This window comes from Mauremys reevesii, linkage group 1 (genome assembly GCF_016161935.1).
Source record: "Mauremys reevesii isolate NIE-2019 linkage group 1, ASM1616193v1, whole genome shotgun sequence".
NCBI classification, from domain to species: Eukaryota; Metazoa; Chordata; order Testudines; family Geoemydidae; genus Mauremys; species Mauremys reevesii.
This window is the reverse complement of record NC_052623.1, coordinates 250740105-250763655: the sequence shown is the minus strand read 5'-3', so window position 1 is coordinate 250763655 and position 23551 is coordinate 250740105. Positions and strand designations below refer to the sequence as shown.

Genomic DNA, 23551 nt, shown 5'->3' with positions numbered 1-23551 from the left:
CCTTGACTGGTTCATGGTGAAACAGTGGTTGTGAGGCTGCTTCAGATGAGGGGGCCAGGGCTGATGCAAGAAAACAGAGCTGAAGGTTGTCTAACAAAGTCCAGATGTGCTGTGGTGAGTGCCAGCCAGTGTGTTCTAATTATAAGTCAGAGAGAAGCCCCTGCAGTGCGTGTCAAGCGGGCACCCACACTGGAATTAATGTAAATCAAGAGAGCTTTGGCCTCCTTTAACGCAGTTCATCCACCAGCCATCTGTCCAAGAATGGCCTGTGTTTCTCTGATTCATTTTCTTTTCAAACTAAGATTTAACAAGCAGCATACAGTAATTATCACAGCTTAAAGTCCTGGTCCACAGCTGTGAGTTGTAAATGGAAGGCATATGAGAATAGGCTGAATTTTTCTTCTCTGTGGGCTCATACCGAGATCTGTGAGGTTTCCTGGAATAAGATCTCTAGGACAAGGTCTGTCATTTACTATATGTGTACAGTGCCTAGCACCACAGAGCTCCAGGCTGGTTGAGATCTCTAGGCGCAACCACAGTTTAAATGTTTAATAATAATAATGCTGTTGCTTGGAGGCTCCGATCCATGGGGATTCTCAATTCAAGAGCGTGGGAGCTCAGAGTCAGATTGTTATTCAGTTGGAATTGTTTGAGAAGCATCATATATATTGGTGGTACTGTATAAATGTTTAATAATAACTTTCACTCTCTTTTGAATACAGCAGTAGCAATAGGTTGGCTCAATAAATAGATAAAGGGATCTCAAACCTTTCATATCTGTAGTAAATCACTGGTTTGAATCCAGTTCTGGTTGGCAGTGAACAGCTGTTGTAACCATCCCTTATGTGCATAAAAAATAAGTAAGTATTCTGCAGTAATTATCTAAACCAGCGGTTCTCAAACTGCAGGTCAGGACCCCAAAGTGGGTTGCAACCCCATTTTAATAGGGTCGCCAGGGCCAGCATTAGACTTGCTAGGACCCAGGGCTGAAGCTGCAGCCTGAGCTCCACCCCGAGCCAAAGCGGCGGGGCTTGGGCTGTGGCCCTCTCCTGCCCCACCCCCACCCCCCCAAGGTGGCGGGGCTTAGTCTTCGGCCCCTTTCCCAGCACCCAAGGCGGCAGGACTCAGGCTCCAGCCCCCTCCTGGGGTCCATGTAGTAACTTTGTTGTCAGAAGGGGCTCGCGGTGCAATAAAGTGTGAGAACTCCTGATATAAATTAACATAGCAGCTTAAAACAATGTTACTGGGGTGTTTTTGAGTATTACTGGAGAATGCTGTAGCATTTTTTTATAAAAGATATGACCGGTGCTTGGCAGTCTTTTTATTTCATAGTGGACAGAGAGATGTCCATATCACAAAAACCACCACTACAGTTTTCTAAGTGATACCTTTGTAATCTTATTGGTGATTTCAAAATAGGTACCAAGGATTAAATGCGTATGATCAATGAACTCCCTCTCGCCCCTGAACTTCCTCATCCATGAGAGATCTGAGGCATATTTGAAAGGGTCAGACAGTATAAAGAAAGCTTACACTACTGCTGCATGTGCTGTACCTGTCCTGTGGACAGATGGAGCGTTATTAATCTGGCATCTTTCACTAGTATTCAGTACATTTTTAATTATAAAAAGACACTAATTGTGTTAAGTGGCATAATTAGGGTGACCAGATGTCCCAATTTTATAGGGACAGTCCCAATTTTTGGGTCTTTTTCTTATATATACTCCCCCCACCCCTACCCTGATTTTTCACACTTGCTGTCTGGTCACCCTAGGCATAATATTCACCAAAAACATCGCCATTGTCCATGAGGAATTAGTCACTTGCTGAGGTTTGCTCTTAGAGCTTTTCTATCCTGAATATCTGTCCAAGGAAAGAAGAAATCCCACCTAGAGGTAGGAGAAGAGGGTTTGTTATTGAGTTATAAAAAGATTTCTGCTATCCATGTCAGTTCTCACAAGCTCTTCTCTGGAATGATGAAGGGAGAATGAGCCGTCGTCCCCTCTGCCTCCATCTCTTCCCGCTGACAGCATGAGAAACATCTGTTCAAACTTCTCACTAGTGGCTCACTGGTCATCCTCCCCATATCTGCCTAGGCAAGGTGATCTTGTTTGCTTCACTAGCAATACTGGTAGGATCTGGTCCACTGTCATTGTAGCTGCATTATCCTGTTGAACCACATGACAGTTTAAAAAAAAAAAAGTTCCAACCATGTTTTAGAAAGAAGGCAGAAGAAAGTGACACTGAACGTATATAGCTGAGAAAATGACATTCTCAGAACCTCTCCATTTAAAAGCGAAATGCTTCTTTGACTATTCCGGAGGTTAACTGTTGGTGTTATGTAGTGCCTGACTGCTGATCTCTCAGGGCTTGTCTACACAGGGGTTAATGCGCTTTAATGTGATTTCTAAATCACACTAACAAGTTGCATGTTAATTGTTCCATGTAAACCCTGCTGTCGTAATATAACATAGTGCATTTTGAATAGGGCACTAGGGAACATTTAGTGCACATCAGCAGAGTCCATGAGGACCAATACATTAGTGTGATATAGAAATCATACCCCCATAGAGTACATTTCCCACTGTGTAGACAAACCCTCATTTGCTTGTCTCAGTAACAAGAGGGCTCTGCCCTGTACTCCACACCCTCTGTGTACCTGTAGTGATCTACAATGCTTATACTGCAAATACAGTCAAGTAACCAGCCTTTCAGTTGTTGCTGTCATACATTTGCAATCACTGGCCCATAACTACTTGTAGACTTCACAGTGATTTTATGATTGCAGAGCAGGCTTTGGTCACCAGGGTCCCTGACTTGCGGGTAGTGAGAAGAGCAATTACAAGCCTCTAGCTGCCCAAAATTCAGCTTCTGTGGTCAGACTGTTTGGCATTTGCAGAAGGTTTGAGTACATACAATTAAAATCCCCTTGGCCTTCTGTATCTTCCTCCTCCCCATCCCCTTCATACACAGAGCAGCATGAAATGAGGGGCCATTATTCACCACTCATGAGCTCCACCACATAGAAATGAGCCATTTGTGGACAAGCAACACTGGACTGTAATAATAATACTTTCTAACACTTACAGAGAATTTTACGTCAGGATAGCCATCTAAGTGCTGAATCAAGCTTTTGTGCACTACTTTAAGCTTCCTCCCTACAAGGATTTGTCTGACTTCCCTCATGAGGCTAAGGCATTGCAAAGATTTCATTGTTTCTCAAGTTAATTTCTTTCTTTAGGGAATGGGGGAGAGGAGAAGCTTTTTAGACTCTAGAATAGCCTCCATGCAAAATATTAGTTTTCCATAGTTACCTGTTTCCCTGGAAACCCAGCAGTTTGACACCTGACACACACTCCTCCTACTATGAACTTTTCCAAAGTAAAGTTCCACTGGTAGAGGCATTTCTCTTTGTAATAGAAGAATGTAAAACTGGGTCAGAAGAGACTGACAGATGAGCAGTTTCCTCTCCTACTACCATGTAACTTCATGAGAGTGTCCATGCTTTTGGCAGGTTTTCATTAACACTTATTGAGGAAACTGTACAGAACCTTTTAGGGTTGCAGATAGATCCTGTTTTGCTCTATCTGTCTTAGGTTTTAGGACAATGTCTGCTGTTAAAGATTACCCAATCAGAAAATGAATTCCCTTTTCATCTGCCACAAAGAAAATTGATGACATAGCCAGGGGTGGCTCTAGGCATTTTGCCACCCCAAGCACGGCAGGCAGGCTGCCTTCGATGGCTTGCCTGCAGAGGGTCCGCTGGTCCTGCAGCTTCAGCGGACCTCCCGCAGGCATGCCTGCCGGAGGTCCGCCGAAGCCACAGGACCAGCGGACCCTCCGCAGGCACGCCTGCCGGAGGTCCGCCGAAGCCGCAGGACCCGCTGAAGCCGCGGGACCAGCGGACCCTCTGCAGGCAAGCTGCCGAAGGCAGCCTTCCTGCCGCCCTCGCGGCGCCAGCAGAGCACCCCCCGCAGCTTGCCGCCCCAAGCACGCGCTTTGCGTGCTGGGGCCTGGAGCCACCCCCGGACATAGCACAAAATGCTGATACTGTGGTAACTGATGCTCTTTGAAGTGTCTGTGTATTCCCACTTGTGAGATGGTGCCTCCACCATTGTGAATGCATGAAGGCAACTCTCAAACCATAGTTACTGGTAAGTAACCTTCACTTCTAAAAATGGCAACATTGTCACTGTTATCATGTATCCCAGTCAGTAGAACAGCAGGTAGGTCCGAGTGTAGAAAAGTTGGTGAGACTAAAACATCGTCAAAGTTCCAAAAGAGCAAGCTACTGCTGACTTTGATTCAGGCCATATCATTGTGGCCCTGTCAAAGGATGCCAGTAGGTGATCTAGATAGTACACTTGAATTTTTTAAATAAGTTGTTGCCATTGTTTTCCCTGCATGGAATAGAGAGAAGTTAAAATAAATGTTTCAAAATAAGTGACTCCGGGAATTTGGATCTATCTGTTTGTTTAGCTATTTACAAAACTTGTATATCAGAGTTCCTACCATTTATTGGATAAAACTGAAAGCTCTCTATGATTTCTGAATGATGGTTCATCCTGTTCAGAACCACAGCGTATGCTCAGACTTATGTCCTCTTTATGAGGAAAATTTTACGCAAAGAGAAGTATTGTAAGAAATATTGTTGGCGGCAACAGTATTGTTGTTCAACCGTAGTACAGTCACAGCCTGATCTTCATCTAGGGAGTAGCTTCAGTGTAAAGCATTCTATTCAGGTTCTTATAGCACAACCATCACCAGATATCCGAGCACGGCAAGTACAGCTATATCAAGATTTAGAAAAAGATATTTCAGCTGCCAAGATGCATTGTCTTTGTAGCATGGTTTTAAGTGTCCTGACAGTGGGGCTGGCATAGGAGTGAACAGACAGACAGTGAGGGGAAAGCATTGTGTTCATACACATCCCATTCAAGAAGCTATTGAAGTAGGTCTGTGATGGGATGTTAGGTGGGGTGGGATCTGAGTTACTACAGAGAATTCTTTCCTGGGTGCTGGCTGGTGAGTCTTGCCCATATGCTCAGGGTTTAGCTGATCGCCATTTGATTTGGGGTCAGGAAGGAATTTTCCTCCAGGGCAGATTGGCAGAGGCCATGGAGGTTTTTCACCTTCCTCAGCAGCGTGGGGTACGGGTCACTTGCTGGTGGATTCTCTGCACCTTGAAGTCGTTAAACCACAATTTGAGGATTTCAGTAGCTCAGACATAGGTTAGGGGTTTGATACAGGGGAGTGGGTGGGTGAGATTCTGTGGCTTGTGTTGTGCAGGAGGTCAGACTAGACCAGAGGTGGGCAAACTATGGCCCACAGGCCACATCTGGCCCATGGGGCAGTCCTGCCCGGCCCTTGAGCTCCTGGCCAGGGAGGCTAGCCCCTGGCCCCTCCCCTGCTGTTTCCCCTCCCCCACAGCCTCAGCTCGCTGTGCCGGCAGTGCGGTGGCTGGCTCTGGCCAGGCGGCGCGGCTCAGGAGCAGATTTACCAGTGAACACAGGGTGCCCTGGTCCGGGGCCCCTCAACAACAGGGGGCCCAGGGCCGGGCACTCGGGCAGCTCAGCACCGACGCACGCCCCGCAGGAGGGGAGGGGCTGCACTGCGGGGGCAGGGGAGCAGGCAGGCGGGGCGGGTGGCGGGAGCACGGCGAATGCAGGCAGAGGATTCAGGAGGAGCACCGGGCGGCCGCACAGCTGGCCGGAGAGAAGCAGCGCTTTGAAGGGTAAACCACCGTTTCTCTCTGGCTGTGTGGCTGCCCCTGCTCCTCCTGAGTCCTCCGCCCATGTTCGCAGGGCCACATTCCAATAGGGGGTCAGGTCCCATGAGGGGGCAGTCAGGGGACAAGGAGCAGGAGGGGTTGGATGAGTTGGGGGTTCTGAAGGGGGCAGTCAGGGGGCGGGAAGTGGGAGGGAGTGGATAGGGGGCAGGGGCCAGGCTGTTTGGGGAGGCACAGCCTTCCCTACCCGGCCCTCAATACTGTTTTGGAACCCTGATGTGGCCCTCGGGCCAAAAAATTTGCCCACCCCTGGACTAGACAATCATAATGGTCCCTTCTGACCTTAGTCTATGATTCTATGAGAGGAACATAGGAAAGTTCTGGCTGAAGTGAGTGTAATTGGCTCTTTTCCAGTGCTACTGGTTATACAATTGAAGCATTGTGGCTTTTGTTGTAGGCCTGTAATCCACACAGATTATCAGTCACAAAGCTTCTTGTTTTGCCACTCTTTGCTCCTCAGTAATTGTTTCTGTCTAGCAGGGAGCCATGCTAGGAGCAGAACCAGGGAATCTGACAACGGCTGAGCTGGCACAGTGAGCAAGATGGTCCCATACCCTTGAACAGAGCTTACTGAAGAACAGCAAAACTCACATTTACTGATTAAAAACAAACCACCCTCACTCACATTTCCCGGGGTTGTGTTTTTATCAGTCACTTTTAGATCATTCATTACCAGTGGTTATCAATGCTTGTGATCCAGTCATGAACAGTATGGAAGAAATAAACAATTCTATTCTCATTGGGATGACATAATCAAATCTATACCCAGTGATGACAATGAAAATCACCAGAGCAATAAGAAGAGCAAATTTTTGGATCCCCCACAGGATGATCAATGAAACAATGTTGTACAGATTAAACCGAAATTGGACATAGCAAACTTGAGACATCCATTGCATCAATAAAACTGCAGAGAAACGTAGAGGAAAATTTGATGGCATTATATCATCACCTAATGACGTGCTTGAAAAGTGAATATATTCAAATCTATGTAAAAATCAAAGACAGCACCAGGATTAGTTTCATGAAAATGGTGGTGAAATCCAAAATATCCACAAGGAAAAGAAAATGCGTTTAAGTTTTGGCGAAACGACGAGTCCACATCAAACAGACACAAATTCAATTACCTGCAAACCAAGGCTCAAAGATAGCTTCATGTTCTACAGGGTAACTGATTGGAAAAGACAGAAGAAATACAGCATTATGCCAATACTAACAACACAAAGTTATTTTATAACTCATTGAAGACCATTTATGGCCCATCAAATTTTGTGCCAGCTCCACTAAAGCGTTTAGATATATTTACCTTAATCAAGGACAAGAGAGGCATCTGTGAAAGATGGGCACAGCACTTTACTGAGCTACTCAGCCATCTTTCTATTGTCAACCCACAGGTGCAGAGGAACTTAGGACCCCCAGCATGAAGAAATCGTCTAGTTACCTGCCTTTGAAAAAGTGCAAAAGCAAATGAAGTCAGGTAAATCACCAGGCAAAGACAACATACCAGCGGAAATCTTCAAACTTGCAGGCCCCAACACTGTCAACTATCTATATGAAATTATTAAGGCTGTCTGGGAAACTGAGAAAAGTCCTCAGGATTTCAAAGATACCTTTATTTATGTAATCATAATTGTAACAAATCTGACTGCAACAACTACCAGGTTTCCGCCCTCCTATCTGTAGATGGTAAAATCCTTGCTTGTATTTTGCTCAATCAGCCTGTTGAAATAGTATCAGAGAAGTTTCTGCCAGAGATCCAGTGTGGATTTAGATCAGTTTGGAGCATCACAGACATGATTTTTGTTGAGAAACAGATTCAGGAAAAATTAATTGAACAAAACATGGAACTGTATGCTGTCTTTATTGATCTTTATTTAAAAAAAAAAAAAAAACATTTGACACTGAGCGGAAATGGCCTCTGAAAATTCTAGAAAAGTTTGGATGCCCCATCAAATTTGTTAACATCATACGTCAAGTCCACGAAGACATGACTGGTCAAGTCCTCTCAGATGACGGCCTCTCTAAGCCATTCCCCATATTTACTGGGGTGAAACAAGACTGTGTGCTCAGACATTGGTCCTCTTTGGTCTCTTCTTTGCAGCGGTTCTGAACTACACAACTGACAACCTTCAAAAGGATATCCACATAAGCTGCAGAACTGATGGATAACTCTTCAGAAGTCCTTGAGAAACTCATATGTGACGCCCTTTTTGCAGTTGATTGTGCTCTATTTAGTCATAGTGAAAGTAACCTACAACTTATCCTTGATAGGTTCTCAGAGGCAACTAAACAGTTTGGACTCACTTTCAGCCTGGAAAATCCTGAAGTCCTGTTCCGACCATTGTCATCCGCCACTATCACTGAACCAAACATCACCTTTGATGGTACAAAACTAAAGAATATCAATCACTTTACATACCTGGGCAATACCATCTCAAGTGACAGTTCCCTGGGTCAAGAAAATGTCAAACAGAATGCAAAAGACAAGCTAGGGTTTTGGAAGACTTTGCCATAGGATACTCAACCAGCACACCTTCATACTGTTAACAAAACTGATGATATACAATGCAGCAATGATAGCATCCCTTTTATATGGGTGTAAAACATGTCATACTGCATACACACCGAGCAATTTGAAAAATTTCACATGCAGTGTCTTTGCTCTATTCTGAAGGTCTGCTGACAAAACAAAGTGTCAAACATTAACATCCTTGAAAGAGCAAAAACAACCAGCATCGAGGCAATGATTATCACACCTCATCCTAGGCGGACAAGTCAAGTTGTCAAAAAGGGTGATTGGAGACTCCTGAAAAAAGTCCTTTGGCAAGCTGAAACTCAGAAAATTCAGGAAGGGCAGTCAATGTGAATGCTTCAAAAACACCCTTAAGGAGACTCTCACCTTGTGAATATTGATAACTTCAAAGACACAGCCAAGGGAAAACCTGAATATAGAGCAACTGTCAATAAAATTTGTAAACACTTTGACAAAGATGCAAAAAACTGATAGAAAAAAGGGCCAAGCATGATTGACAATCTTCATTGGGAGCCTATATTTTCCTGTGTGACATCTGTTCGCAACCTTGCTCCTCAGGCTACATAGCCACAAGAGAACACAAGAAATGCCACAATGCCACACAGTAACATTCAATGCTGTGTCAACATTTTTTCCTATGGCAGCGATTTACCGTCCTATGGAATTAATACTTACTCTCGCTCCTTTGCCCACCTCCTTTCAGCATTGCCCTTCTTCCTTTTATATTATTAAAATAAAACTGTGCACAAGTTAAATTCTTGCTGCCACTGACTTCAGTTCCCTTCACACCTACTCTCAAAGGAATATGCTGGCAAGCCAGGCATGTCGTCTGTACTTCAACTAGCAGTCAAGTCTGTTATTTGTTACATTTCAGTAGTGATTCCATAGCTTTAGTTGAGGAGGCAGGTTCATTACCTCACTGAGGTACTGAGGCTTAATAAATTGTTTGTAAAGTAATTTTATATCTTCAGATGAAAGACGTCATAGAACTGCAAAGTATTATTAGCTTTGTTTTCAGTTACTTGTAACTTTTTTTTAAAATATATTTTTGGGCTGAAATTTCCCATGTTTGCTCTCAGCCCAAAGAAAAACTGTTTTGGTTTATTACAGATATTGCTCTCATTCATTAAGATTCATGGCTGCAGTATAATTTTAGTACAGCATTTTAGTTCTTCAATGCCCCATACAAATACTAATAAATAAAATAATTCCTTACAACATCCAGTGCTACTTAGATAGCTATATATAGCTTTTATAACACCCAGTGCCTCTTCTATAACATTTCTTCATCACAAAGCCCTTTCTAAAGTGAAGTGTAAGTATCATCATCCCTACTCTACAGATAGGGAAACTGAAGATACACAATGAATCAGTGGAAGAGCCCAGATTAGAACTCAGGAGTTCCTGTCTCCCACTCTGGTGCCACGGCCGTTAGACCACACAGCCTCGCAGCTATAACCATCTTACTGGTACTTGACAGCCCAAGAAATTGTACCCTAAGAGGTCTGTAATGGGAAAGAATCTCAAATATGGGCAAAGTGGTAGAGCCAAGAGCCTTGAAAATGAGCTTGGTTCTTCTAAAAGTTTATACTGATAACATGGAAATCTGAAGGCCATATTCTTCAGTGCCTAGCACAATGGAGTCCTGATCCATGACTATGATAATACAATAATAAATAATAATACTGTGAGATCAGTCATTTTAAATTGTAACTCTGTAGTTTGTGAATACATCCTGTTACTATCTTTGCACAAACCACACCTATGTTATATATTTGGCTGGCAGTTTGTTGCACTTAAATCATGGGAATGCATTATAGCAGGGGTTTTCAACCTGTGGGTCACAGCCCCTGAGCAGGTAACAGCCACCTTCTCTTTTTCTTTCCTACCTTTTTATATAACAAATATATATATTTCCTGCCCTGACAGAGAGAATCTTGAAAGTTTAATCTGATGCAGTGGTGCCTACCTGAATTTGCAGACTGCCTGAAATGATACTCTAAAAAGTATGAATTGCTCCCATTCATCTCTGTCAAGGAGTCTGCAATTTGGTGATCGTAGAATTTGACATTCCAATAAGCCACAGAATGCAGTATTTTTGCCATGGAGTTCACCATGTTGCTGCAGCCAGTAGGCCAACATTTTGTTTTGTCTCCCTGCCCAGATGGGACCTGCCTGCAGCTGCCTCCTGCTTTCCACCTTCCCCACAAGGGGAAGCTGACTGGGTTATAGTGTGTGTTCCATGGAGCCAGCAGGACAGTGGCAACCATCCTCTCTTCCTTACTCTTTCCTCTATTTTGTGGATCTGTGCTGCAATCTAACTTTCCACTCTGGTGCTCTTGGACCAAAGCACATAACAGAATGCTTGTCACCTACCAGGGTATTTCAAAACAGTTGTTGCAGTACCTGGCAAAGGATTCTTAGAGAGACAAGGTAGGTGAGGTAATATCTTTCATTGGACCGACTTTTGTTGATGAAAGAGATTAGCTTTTGGGGCTACACAGAGTTCTACAAATAGTGAAAGCTACCAAGCTTCATGTAATTGGGGAAACGTTGGTTGTGCTTTGTGTCTTGGACGTTATGCTGGGAACTGCTGCCACCAATCAGGTAAAAACAGTTTCCCTCTTCAGTGATGCAGTTAGCTGATGAATTAATGGCATCCCTGCAGATTGTTCAGGAATAGCTGTTTAAAAGAGTTCAGAAGATCCAGTTCTTGTCAATACAACTGGATAAAACTGCAGATGTCGTATTGTGCCCAACTTTTAACATTTGGCTGGTTTGCTTGGGAATGGTCCATATATAAGGACTTCCTGTTTGCTGTGTACTGACAGGATGCTCCTCAGGGGAAATTTATTGAAGCTTTTGAACAATTAGTTCTTGCAGCTGGGTTGGATTGGCATCACTGTGTATTGCATTATGAAGCCTGAGCTTTGGCATGAAAACTCAGCAACTTTGTGACTAGAACCCAATCTTGCCTTTTGAACATATTGTTCAGTGCACTGGGAAAGTATAGCGACAAAGCGGATACCAGTGGAACTGAAAAAAGTACTTGATGAGACTTAAAAGTTGTGAATTTTTTTAAAGGTAAGCCCGCCAATCCATCCTCAGTCTTATTTTGTGTGAAGAAATGGGCACTCATTATCCACATCTCCTCTTCCACACTGAAGTTTGTTGGCTTTCATGTGACAAAGTTTTGAATTACTTGTTTGAGCTCACAAAAGATACAAGGTTTTCTTAGCTGAACTTGGCTCAAACTTTGCTAAATACTTTACTGATCGGCTTTGGCAGTTTTAAATGATTCTTTCAGGGGTGGAATATGACATAGGTTCTCAACCTATGAGGTGCAACTCCCTACATGACTAAATGGGATGGGGGGATACCAGCTAAAAAGTACAGTCTCAGAACAGTCATGATTTGGAAAAATAGGTACTGATATGGAAAAGCTTAAGAACCACTGTATTAAAGGATTCAGAATTGGGGAAAATAAATGGGATCTCATCTGCTACAAGGCAATTTTATCAGAAAAAGTTCCCATGTTCTTTCATTTTACATGTCAGGATTGCAACCAAATGCCCCTCTCTGGAAAGACAGAATGTGTTGTCTTCTTCTGAAGAATTGTATCACACACAGTATATGAATAAAGCTGAATGGAAAATGTTTTGGTTCACTTACAGTTTTGAGAAGTTAAAAAAAATAATTCTCCTTCGCATGTCCTTTGCATATTGCCACTTTTGGGATGTTCCAACTACTTCAGCCTGAACATTAGAGCTATAGCTAGCAGTAGCCATTGGAGTGCCCAAGGGTTTCACTAGCCCCTCCCTTCATTGAATGTTGAGCATTCCAGGGTGGGGGTATAAAAGGGCCTGGCGCTCCAGCTGCCACAGTTCCTTCTAACCATGACCAGCTGAACAGTCTGTGTGTGGAGCTCTGGAATTCTTCCAGATCTGTGATTGTTCGCTAGTTTTAAATGTTAGTTATTACACAGTTAAACACTGCTAGTAGTTAGTTCTAATAATAGTATAGTTACCTGCTTGGTATGGAATCAAAGAAAAAAACAGTTTCAAAAGATATCTATGCGGTAGGATGTTGCCATTCCTTAATACTTTACCTCAGGAACATAGAAGATTGGTGAATACCTGCTCACAGAAGGACAGAATGTTGCCAAGCAGCATTTGAGAGCAGCATTTGATTCTTCAGCTAGGGCAGTAGCTTCAGCCATTGCTTTAAGATGACATTCATGGCTCAGTTCAGTAGACTTATCCCATGAAATGAAGATGAGGATTGAAGATCTGCCTTTTGAAGGGGAAGATCTGTTTAGCATACAGATGGATGAAATACTAGAAATAATTAAAAATGTGAGATCTACAGCTAGATGTCTAGGTTTCATTCCTGTGAATAAGAGAGAGTCTAGAGCTCTAACATTTAGTTATCAAAGACAGTATTCTTCATCTTCTACATTCACTCCTTAACAGGAAGAGTTACTGTCATCAGCCTCAATATCAAGCCTCTGAACATTAACAGGAGAGAAATTTTATAAGCCTTGTAGTAAGAAGGGGAGGAATTCTTTTATTTCGTCAACTGTGGTTCCCACAAAGTCTCAGATTTTACATAAGTCTATGGAGTTATAAACTATTCTGGTTGGACAATTTGGGGACTGTTTGTCCCAATTTTATCACAAATGGGAGTTGTTAATATCTGACAGGTGGATCCTGGAAGTTATTGCATGCAGCTATACAATTCAGCTCAAGAGTCTCCCCCCACCACAACCCCTTATGTCATCCCTGACCAGGGATCGAGCTCACCTTGGTTTACTAAGAGCGGAGGTTCAATCTTTACTGAAGTTAAGAACAATGGTGGTGATACCACCAGATCAGAGAGGGAGAGGTTTTTATATGTGTTATTTTTTAATTTTAAAAAAGACTGGGGATCTTCATCCTATTTTGGTTTTAAGAAAATTAATAACTATATAAAGAAATTTCATTTCCACATGTTATCTCTAATTTCTATCATCCCTTCTCTTTCCCTTCAGGATTGGTTTGCAGATCTAGATTTAAAAGAATATATTTCCATATTTCAGTAAGACCTTGTCATTGAAACTATCTATGTTTCAGGGTAGGAGAGGAACATTTTCAGTACAAAGTCCTCTTTTTTATTTGTTCCAGAGTGTTCACAAAATGCCTATCTGTAGTAGCAATATATCTAAGAAGGCAGAGGATCTTTGTGTATCTGTAGCTGGATGATTGGTTAATAACAGTGTTGTACAAGAGGACATCCCATTAAATAAAAACAAATGTTTCCTCTTTGCCAGTCTGGGATTACAAATAACTTGGGAGAAGTTGTCTTCAAATCCAACCCAAAGGACCCTCATTGTAGGGACCATACTTGATTCAACCATGGTAAGAGCTTTTCTTGCAGAGGAAAGATTTATAAAAATAAAAGGTCTATCTCAAATTCCTGCAACAGTCAATCCTCCTCTTTCTCTGGTTGATAGGTCTGTTGGCATCAACCACATTAGTGATACCATATTCTCATTTTAGGATAAGGGGTATTCAGCACTGGTTAGCAATAAGTTTTGAACCAGGTTTAGACAACATTCTTCAAAAATTAATAATTCCACAGCAGATGTTAACATCACTAATGTAGCAGTCAAATGGTCAGAATGTAATGAAGGCGATACTCCAGCAATACTTACCTCTGATGCATCCACACTGGGATGGGGGACTCACTTAAACAACAAGTTGTTAGAGCTCGTTGGTCACCCAACGAAAATAATTTACATATCAGTGTATTAGAGCTGAGAGTGGTCAGATTGGCTCTAAGGTCATTTCAAAAGCAGGTAAAACACAAGGGAGTTCAGTTGGTCACAGACAATATGACGATGTTGTATGATCTGAACAAGCAAGGGGGGTAGGGGCGGGGGGACTCATTCCCTATAGTTATGGAGGAAGGCAAAAGTCTTCGGATGTTCACCCAGCAGCAGTCCATTTGTTCAGCATGTCAGATGCATGAGTGATCTTTGAACGACAAAGCAGTAGTGCACCTTTTCAGTTCATGGGGGAATCGGATAATAGATCTGTTGGCATCCAACAACAACAGGAAGTGTCAGAAATTTTGCTCGAGACCAGACAGCAACAGGGACTCAATATTAGATGTCTTTTAAATACACTGGCATCAGGGATTAATGTATACATTTCCCCCATTTCCACTCATCCAGAGAGTGATAAACAAGATAAGACAGGACAAAGCCAATGTAATTTTAGTAGCACCAGTATGGGCCAGGCAACAATGGTATCCAGACTTAATGCACCTGTCAAGAGGACTAATAGAACCTCTGCTGCTAGTACAGGACTTGTTGAAAAAACACTGGATGGTTTGTCATCCAGATCTTCAGTCTCTTCATCTAACAGCATGGGGAATAGGGCTCTAGGGTTGTTAGAAAAACGTTGTTCATTAGATGTGCAAAATGTATTGTCACATTCCAGGGAAGAGTCAACACAAAGATGTTCTAGTCATAAATAGAAAATATTTTGATGCAGATCCATATGCAACACCAATTAGTTTCATTTTACAATGTTTGTTATACCTTAAGAAATGAGCTTTCTCACTATCTTCAGTGAAATTCATCTCTCAGCCATATCAGCATACCATGTGCCTATGGAGGGAAAAATCAGTTTTTAGTAATAATATAGTTTAAAGGTTTTTAAAAGGCCTCAGTAATTTATACCTTCCAATAAGATATCCTATACCATCTTGGGATTTAAACATAGTGCTCTCACAATTGATAAGACCTCACTCTGAGCCTTTGGGAAGCTGTAATTGAATTTATTTGTCTATTTAGACAGTGACTTTGATAGTCATTTACCTCTGCAAGGCATATAAGGCGATGCCTACACTATAAATTACTTCGGTTTAATTTATATCACGCAAGGGTGTGAATAATCCACACCGTTGAGTGACATAAGTTACAGCAACCTAAGCGGCAGTGTGGTCTGTGCTGTATGGGAGAGCTTCTCCTGCCGACATAGCTACCACCCATCATGGAAGCAGGCGTTATTAAGCCAACAGGAGAGCTCTCTCCCATTGACTTAGAGCATCTTCACCAGAAGCACTACAGGGGCACAGCTCCATCTATACAGCTGTGCTGCTGTAGTGTAGACATAGCCAAAGTGAATTACGTGCATTAATGGCTGATCAGCCATTTAGTTTTTCACACAGTTCTTGTACAAACCCAGTGTTTTTATGTAAAAGGATCTCATATTTTCATATAAACCAGTCTATAAAATTTTGCCAGTGTTCTTTCCCAAACTTCATATTGAAGAGGGGGAGGCTAAACTACATACTCTGGATGTTAGAAGCCTTTAGGTTTTTATTTAGGCAGGACTGATTAAGCAATTTAGATAGTCCCCAAAGTTGTTTATTGCTTATGAAAAAAAGAACAAGGTGAAAGTCGTACTGCATGCGGTCTTTATTCAGTTCAGTGGTCAGAGCATTCCATAAGTGGGAATATACAGAGCTCATCATGAAGAAACCTTAGTTATAGGTAAGTAACCTTCATTAATGGGTTGAATGAATTGTTTCATTTTTGACCATTTTAAAATGTCTTTGAATGTTTTTTTAAATAAAATTAAAAGAAATTTTGAAAGGAAAAGTCATTTCAAATTGAAAAATCAAAACATTTCATTTAAAAATATCAAAATAAAATATTTAGATTTTTTCTGAATTTTGTTTGTTTTTCCCAAAATGAACAATTTGACAAAACTGACCAAAAAAACCATGAAACATTTAGGTGTTGCCATATCTGTATTTTTGGCAAAAAACTGTTTCAGCCAAAAAATGTCACCCAACTCTATGTATGAGCCCTAAAAATAGCTGGATGCAATTCCAAGAGGATTATGAATTATCATTGGAAAGCATAAGATGCCATACCAGAACACTGGGCACAGGGATCCAAAAACATCAACCCACCCTTGTACCACTTGTTGGTTCATACTGGAGCCATAAAACAAGCCAGAAGGTCTGCAATTATACATAGCTTGTTAAGAGGCATAACAAGCTTGTGACTTTAAAACTTTCTCTTAAATAAAGCAGTGATTCAGTAGCATGGGGCCTTACTAGCTAACAAAAGGAATGACATATCATCTTTAGCCATCAGTAATCTCCAACCCTTATGACCATCTCCTGCCACGCTTTCTACATGCCTACATATAAACTAGATCTGATTCCAATTCAATAACACATTGATGTCTCTGTACCCATATAGGGGCTCAAACCATGTTTTTGCACGTGCATGTTCATATAGAATCTTTCCATAGTATATAGTAGAGCTTTTTAATAGCATTTCCTAAGTAGAGTATCACAACACACCGTACAGCAAGAAACTGTCTCTATACTTAAAAAATAGGCAAGAAACAAAGAAAGTTATCAAGGAGGGTTGACTTGGGAGACATGACAGCACTTTCTCTAGATTCTGACTGAAGAAACAACAGAGAAGATGGCTAGTGTGGAAGAGTGAAGTGAGGGGTTTTTCTCCAGAAAATTGTGTGAGAGAAAGGGTTGGGAGATAAAGGTAATACCATCATTTTTAAATGAGACAGAAATGTAGTGGAAAAATGCAAAACAAAAAGACAGAGAGGTTAGAAATCTGGGCAAGAAATAACAAAATGAGACTGAATTGGCAAAAATACAAAGTAATATATATGGGGGAGAATAAACCAAGATACAGATATTCACCGGGTTGCAGAAATCTGGAAATTAACTCTGAATTTGCAATGCAGCATGCCACCTCCAACCCCACCAAAAAAAGTCTGTTCAGTGTTGGACTGTGCATATGACAGGCATCAATCATGTCACAGCGCAAGGAAGTGATAGTTCTTCTCTGAGAGATATCCCTGTGGGTGCTCCACTCCAGGCGATGGTGCATCCCTGCACCTTTGCTCGGAGAGTTTTAGTAGCAGTGCCTGTACAGGTCGCACATGCACGGTGCCTGCCTCGTGTGCCATTGGCACTTCATCTAGCACGTGTGACCCAGACCCCTCAGTTCCTTCTCAACCATCCCTGGCCTGAGACAGAGCTCAGCAGTCCCATTAAAAACCTTCATTTCTACTGTTAGATAAATTAGTGAGTTAGGATAGTTTAGATAGGTTAAGGTTCAGTTCTTAGACTTTTACATCCCTTTCAAAAACAATTTTTTTATTTCTTGCTCCTTTAGTACAGCTGGTATTAAGTTAGAGAAATGCCTGGTTCACCAGAATTTAAAAGATGCACATGCAGAGAGGCAATGCCTGTGTCAGTGGGCACACTCAATGTGTTCGTTGCCTAGGGGAAGCTCACATTCCTCAGAAATGTGCCCATTGTAACAAACTGGGTGAGGGCACGCAGAGATAGAGACCTGAGGCTGAAACTCATTTTGCTGGAAAAGTCATTAAGACCAGCCTCCGACCCAGGGCAGGAAACCTCTTCCCGGCCAGTCTTTTCACCACCACCGTCTCCAAATACCAAAAAATCCACACAAAAAATCCTCTTCGCCTCAGAGAAAACAGACCAGCAGAAAACAGTCCCCGACCAAATTGCTCTCATCTGTGCTAGCAGCACCGCGGCTCAACACTTATGACACACTGGGCATGTCTGGCACCGCCTGTGCGTCGGCTGCTGCCGGAACCTAGTGCTCCTGTGTGGAGTCTAAGGGCTGTAAGCAGGGTTGAAAGTAACTTAAAGGACTTACCGGTACGCTGGAGTCCTGAGCGGGGTGGGGCCTCAACCGGAAGAGGTGGGGCCTTTCAAGATTAAAAGGCCCTGGGGCTCCCGCTGTGGCTGGGAGCACCCGCTGTGGCTGGGAGCACCAGGGCCTTTAAATCACCCCGGAGCTACCAGCTGCAGAGGTGGCTGGGAGCCCTAGTGCTTGGGGAGAATTAAAGGGCCTGGGGATCTGGCCACCGCGGGAGCCCTGCCACCACTACCTTGGGGCAGCAGGGCTCGGGCTGGGGTAGTGGCAGCAGGGCTCCGGAGGCAATTTAAAGGGCCGGGGGTTCCAGCCGCTGTGGGGAGCCCCAGGCCCTTTAAATCACCTCCAGAGCCCTGCCACCCTGGGCCCTTTAAATTACCGCCGGAGAAGCCAGTCCAGTCCTGACACTGTACCATACCGTACCAGCTTACTTTCACCTCTGACTCTTAGCCACCCATCTCCACCACAGCACCGACAGCACTAAAGGAGTCTGCACTGACAACCGCCCCGATTACAATGCCACAGCCCAATACTGGTAGTGCAACAACACCAACACAGACTGCACCGGCTCTGCACACTGCACTTCCAATACAATTGGCACCTCACTCTTCGGAACCGAAGCTCTTGGTGCTGCACCACTTTCTGCATTAGAAGGATCTGTTCTCCTTGACTCAGTGGCTGCGAAAGCATCACTTCCAGGAGACAGATTCAACATGATAAAGACATTCATATCTATAGTGAGGACAAGCCCACAGATTACAGCCCACACATGACTCCAACTTCTGAGCCACATGGCAGCATGCACGTTTGTGGTGAAACACGCATGGTTACATATGCACTGCCTACAAGGATGGCTAGGAACCATATACAGATCAAACAAACACGTATTAAACAGACGATTAACAATGCTTCCCAAAGTCAAGAAATCACTAGCCTGCTGGACTCAACCACACAACGTGTTCTCGGGGATCCCATTTACACAGGATCCTCCATCACAGATGATGACATGGATGCCTCCCCCATAGGGAGGGGAGTACACCTGCAACATCACACAATTCAGGGGTTATGGTCCGCAGCCAAGACAAGGCTACTCATAAATCTGCTAGAATTCCATGCTGTCCACAATGCCTGCCTCCACTTCCTACAGTTCATAAGGAATCAGAATAGAAAAGTAATGACCAACAACACTGCTTGCATGTTCTACGTAAACAGGCAAGGGGGAGCCCGATCACACTCATTATGCACCAATAAAAAATGTAATTTTGTACTGGTGCTCAACAGAAGTCATGGATTCTCTTTCCTTAGGTGTATAACTTTCCCTTTCCGCCCTGTTCTACTGAGATAAAAGAAATTTCTTTACCAGAGGAAAGATGCTACCATGTGTCATTTCTATAGGGGAGAAAATGTTGGCCGGGGGAGGGAGAGAGAGAGAGAGATCTACTGTCTTCTGCCTGTGTAGAGCCTGTGAGGATTCTGTTGCCACTTGTCGTTTCCTTCCTTCCCATTCAGGGTGGAGCTTTTCAAAATGTTGCCATTAGAACAGAAATACTGTACTCTACTCCTCTAGGGTGATGAAACAGGGTTTTGTCTAAAAATGCCAATTTGTTGAGCCTGAAATGTTTTGCACAAACATATCAGGTTCAATGAACCAGGCAGTGCTCCAGCAGAAACCTTCCTGCTTTCCTGCCAGCTCACCTGGTGGGCTGCTGGGGACCCCAGGGTTCTAGGGTCTGTGACTCCAAGGTAGACCCACCTCATGGGCTATCCCAGTGACAGGAAGCTCAGGGCATCTAGGATCAGCAGCTCCAATGTGTGGACAGACTGGGACCCTAGCTTTTCAGGTTCCACGGTTCTGGGGCAGTTGTGCCACACAGATTGCCTCTGAGTTGGGAACCTTTGGGCTTTTAGGGTCCCTGGCTCAGCGATAGCCCTTCTACATGGAGGGCTTCTAGACTCCTGGGCTGCATGACACCAGGGGCCTGGTGAGTCAGCTACTCCAAAAGTCAGGGAGCCAGCTGGCAAAGGAATAATCCATATGGTGGGGCTGCCTAGAGTTGTGGCCCCTCAAAGCCCTGGCAGCTGCTATCTGAAATTGACATGATTCTTGTCAGTTTCATTGCTGCTATTCAGTAATGGGCAGCAGTGAAACTGGCAAGTATCATGTTAATTTCAGAGTCCCAGGAAGCACATTTCATTTTGGAAACACCACATGTTGGTGTTTCTGAAATCCCCTGTTTTAAAAATTTCCAGTTTGCAATAAATATTTTTTCTGCATTCGAATGAACACAAATTTTGAAACAATAAAATTTCCTGTGAACCAGAAATTCTGCGTTTAGGCCAGCTCTAGCTGCCTCTAAGTGGATCTGTGTTGAAACAAGTTTACTTCTGAGAGGAGAAGGTGACATGATTCCTCAAATCCAGGGATATCAAGGTGGTGGGAGAGTTGCTTCCTCATTGCATTATTGAGTTAGGCTTCATTCCCTGGAGTCTCTTCAGCGCCCAGAAATGGCTAAGAAGTAGCTAAAGATTAGATTTATAATGGAAAGCAAGCTTCAGTCTTAAATATCAAAAGTCTTCTTACTCTTGTTCGCTACTGCTAGTGGGGATAGCCAAAGCATGACTATCATATGGTCATAAGAAGATAGTTGGTCAGCTCTAACAAATTATTTCAAATGTAGGGAAAATGACCTTTGTAGTAACATACTGTAGGCCCTTCAATTGCTAATGGTCTAGGAGGATGAAATCATGATGAAATCATTATCACAATATTGATGTCTGAAGGGAGCAGGAGGTCTCTTACCTTGAATCCACTATGAAGAACAGTCATTTTGCTAGTTTTCTATTTCTTATTGTTTGACCTTAATATATGACAGGACTTTGCCCTTTACCTGCCTCCAGATGTCTCTTTTCTAGTACCTTCACAAACATTCATACAGATGTTTACCTGCCAACCCAAGCTGCATTTCATGCAAATATTTATCAACTGCTGTTTGGGTAAAAGAAGCAAAGGGAGATAGCCCATTTGGGCCTGCTTATGTTCTCCATAAATTCTAAGGCATAGTTGTCCAGGTATCTGTCTTGTTTTTACAACACAGATACTGCTAAGCTGTTCTTTTCTGTTCACTGGGAACTTGGAATTTATATACATAATTTCACCATTTGTGCCCTGATTAATTTGTGCTCTGATACCATGCCAGAGTGCCTCCCAGATTTTGAAAGATAAAACCATGGCTTTGCTTCCATTACCTAAACCAGAACACCAAAATTCTGCCAACTGCTTACATAAATGTTGGTTTAAAAAAAATTAATATCCCATAAAAAACACACACATATTCATTGTTTAAAACTTGGAAGACTGCAGAGGTTTACTTGCTCTGTGGAAGTAATAAGTAATGTACCTTAATGTTTTGGGAAGATTTTTAAATCTATTTTGTGTCCCCCTTCAAGCCTCTTCTATATCCCACTAAGATGCAGGTTCGGTTTCAGTGAGTTCTGCTTGACTAGAGTAAGAAGAGTCTAGAGGTTGAGAAATGTGGGGAAATCTGGACTCAGACCAGTTTCTCTTTGTCCATCTGTTCTGTCTTTCTCCTCATCATTTCCAGATGTTTAAAAATACTTCTTCAAAATTTTGATATAACTCTTCATTTCCTCTTCTCCACCCTTCCCAACCATCAAACCCTGCTTGTCCTTCCTATTGTCAGCCTGCTGCCTTTTATGATACTATGGGGATTTTATAAATCCTTTGACTTCCCTGATCCCTCTCAAGTCCTCCGGCTGCAAGTAAATCAGTCTAGGTTTTCTGCCCCTATCCTTTTGTTCCTTCATCCCTACTTTTTCCTCTGCTTCTGTCAGTGCTGCATGATTTGTGTCATTGCTTCACATAGGCTTACTGACCTCAGACTGAGAGGATAAAACAGCAGAGGCAAGACTGAATGATTGGTTTGATTTTTCATCCCATGTTCCAAGGACCTCCTTTTTATGTGGGTGGCTCTACAAGAGAGGTGGACTGTATAACCCGAGCTTGCTCCAGGACTATGTTATCATGTCCTTCAACCCTATGAGTGGGCTTCTAATTGATTAGAAAGGGTAGTATACTGCAGGTTGTAGGAGGAGCAGCAGATTGGGAGTAGATGTGCAAGATGGAACACTGGCTGATTTGCAGACACTTTAGAGCAAGCTGATGTGACCAAACTGACACCTGTCCCCACTCTTTTCATGTCAAAAATTTTATAGAGAGAGAGAGATCTTCTTGGTTAAAAAAAAAGTCAACACAAGCACAGTACAGAACTTGAATTTTTTTTTTAAATCTTGCCACTTGGCATCATTACCTGAATGTTATGAAGGTTAGATATGAAAAAATAACCCTAGTAGAAAAAAAAAGTTGATACATAATAATGATCTGTGTTCATATACTGCATGAAGGGGACATGCAGATGGACAGGAATCCTCTGTCTGCATACTGCATATGAGGGATAGTGCATGGACAGGAATTTTTTCTCTGTCTGTGGACCAGACACAAGAACAGTGTGGATGGATAGGAATTTTCTGTCTGTGGACCACACGCAGGGATGGTGTGGACAGACAGGAATTTTATGTCTGTGTGTTTGTATGTTGCATATGGGGCAGTGCTGTTTTTAGCTGCTGCCAGACCTCGCAAGTTGCTGTACAAAGAAAATTCCTAACATTAATTTAGTTTAGTGTAGCAAAACTTCTCCTGCTGCTTAGGAAGACAGTTTATTGTACTTCTCCCTCCAGTAATTATCATAAAGGCTGAAAGTGAGGCAGAGAGAGAGAAGGCTGAAATTATACTTTTTTTTTTTTGCAGCCAACTTTGAAAATCTGTCAGAACTAAATCACAAGCACAAAGTTTTTAAATAATGTTGCTATCAATGCTGTTTATATCTTACAGCACAGACACACATTTATACACACACAGCTGGGCTCTGGGCTATCGCAGACAGCCTATGTTGAGATGACATTGAGCAGTTCACATCACTTTAGAATCTAGGAATTTGTGTCTATTGGCAACTTGTCTTCGCCAAGAACAGCTCATCGAGGAGGGTATACTACTCTCTGCGGACTCTTTGAAGCTGCAGGCAAAGGCTATTGAAGTGCTGGGTCATATAACAACAAAAATGTGAGGCTAAAAATGTTCTGGTGAAAACCTGGGAGGACTGGGGGTAATAGCTTACTGAAACTCACTAATGTTTAATGCCATCTAAACGCACAAAATCTAAGGTTCCTCTCTGGCTGAGGAAAGATCCTTGTTGTTTATTATAGAGGCACTGTCAAACTAGCATATGTTTTGAAACTTTCTAATGATATCAACTAATGCTGCTCTGTGTAAGAGTCTGTGAGCAATCCACATATAGCAGGGGGGCACAACTTGCTTATAAAATTCCATTCTGAACTGAAACTTCTGTAAAATCAAAGACAAGAAGAAGAGTTTGTTAAAAAACGAAATGTGTTGATGTTAGAATGCTGTAATGATTACAGTCTTGATTGTGTT

At 42.7% G+C, this 23551-nt stretch overlaps 1 protein-coding gene across 9 annotated transcripts in view; it reads left to right on the top strand.

Annotated features, from left to right (window-relative positions):
* The window catches only part of ERC1 (ELKS/RAB6-interacting/CAST family member 1), a 562177-nt gene that overhangs the window by 466245 nt on the left and 72381 nt on the right, over positions 1–23551 (top strand). Inside the window, exon 18 of one of the 9 annotated variants that reach the window (XM_039546741.1) lies at positions 6269–7333. The exons of 6 other annotated variants lie outside the window; for them this stretch is intronic. In XM_039546741.1, coding sequence (XP_039402675.1) covers positions 6269–6325 — 57 coding nt within the window. In that variant the 3' untranslated portion in view covers positions 6326–7333. Of the gene's footprint in view, positions 1–6248; positions 7334–23551 lie in introns of those variants that run through there. 2 more of the 9 variants (XM_039546736.1, XM_039546751.1) reach the window with 2 other exon arrangements.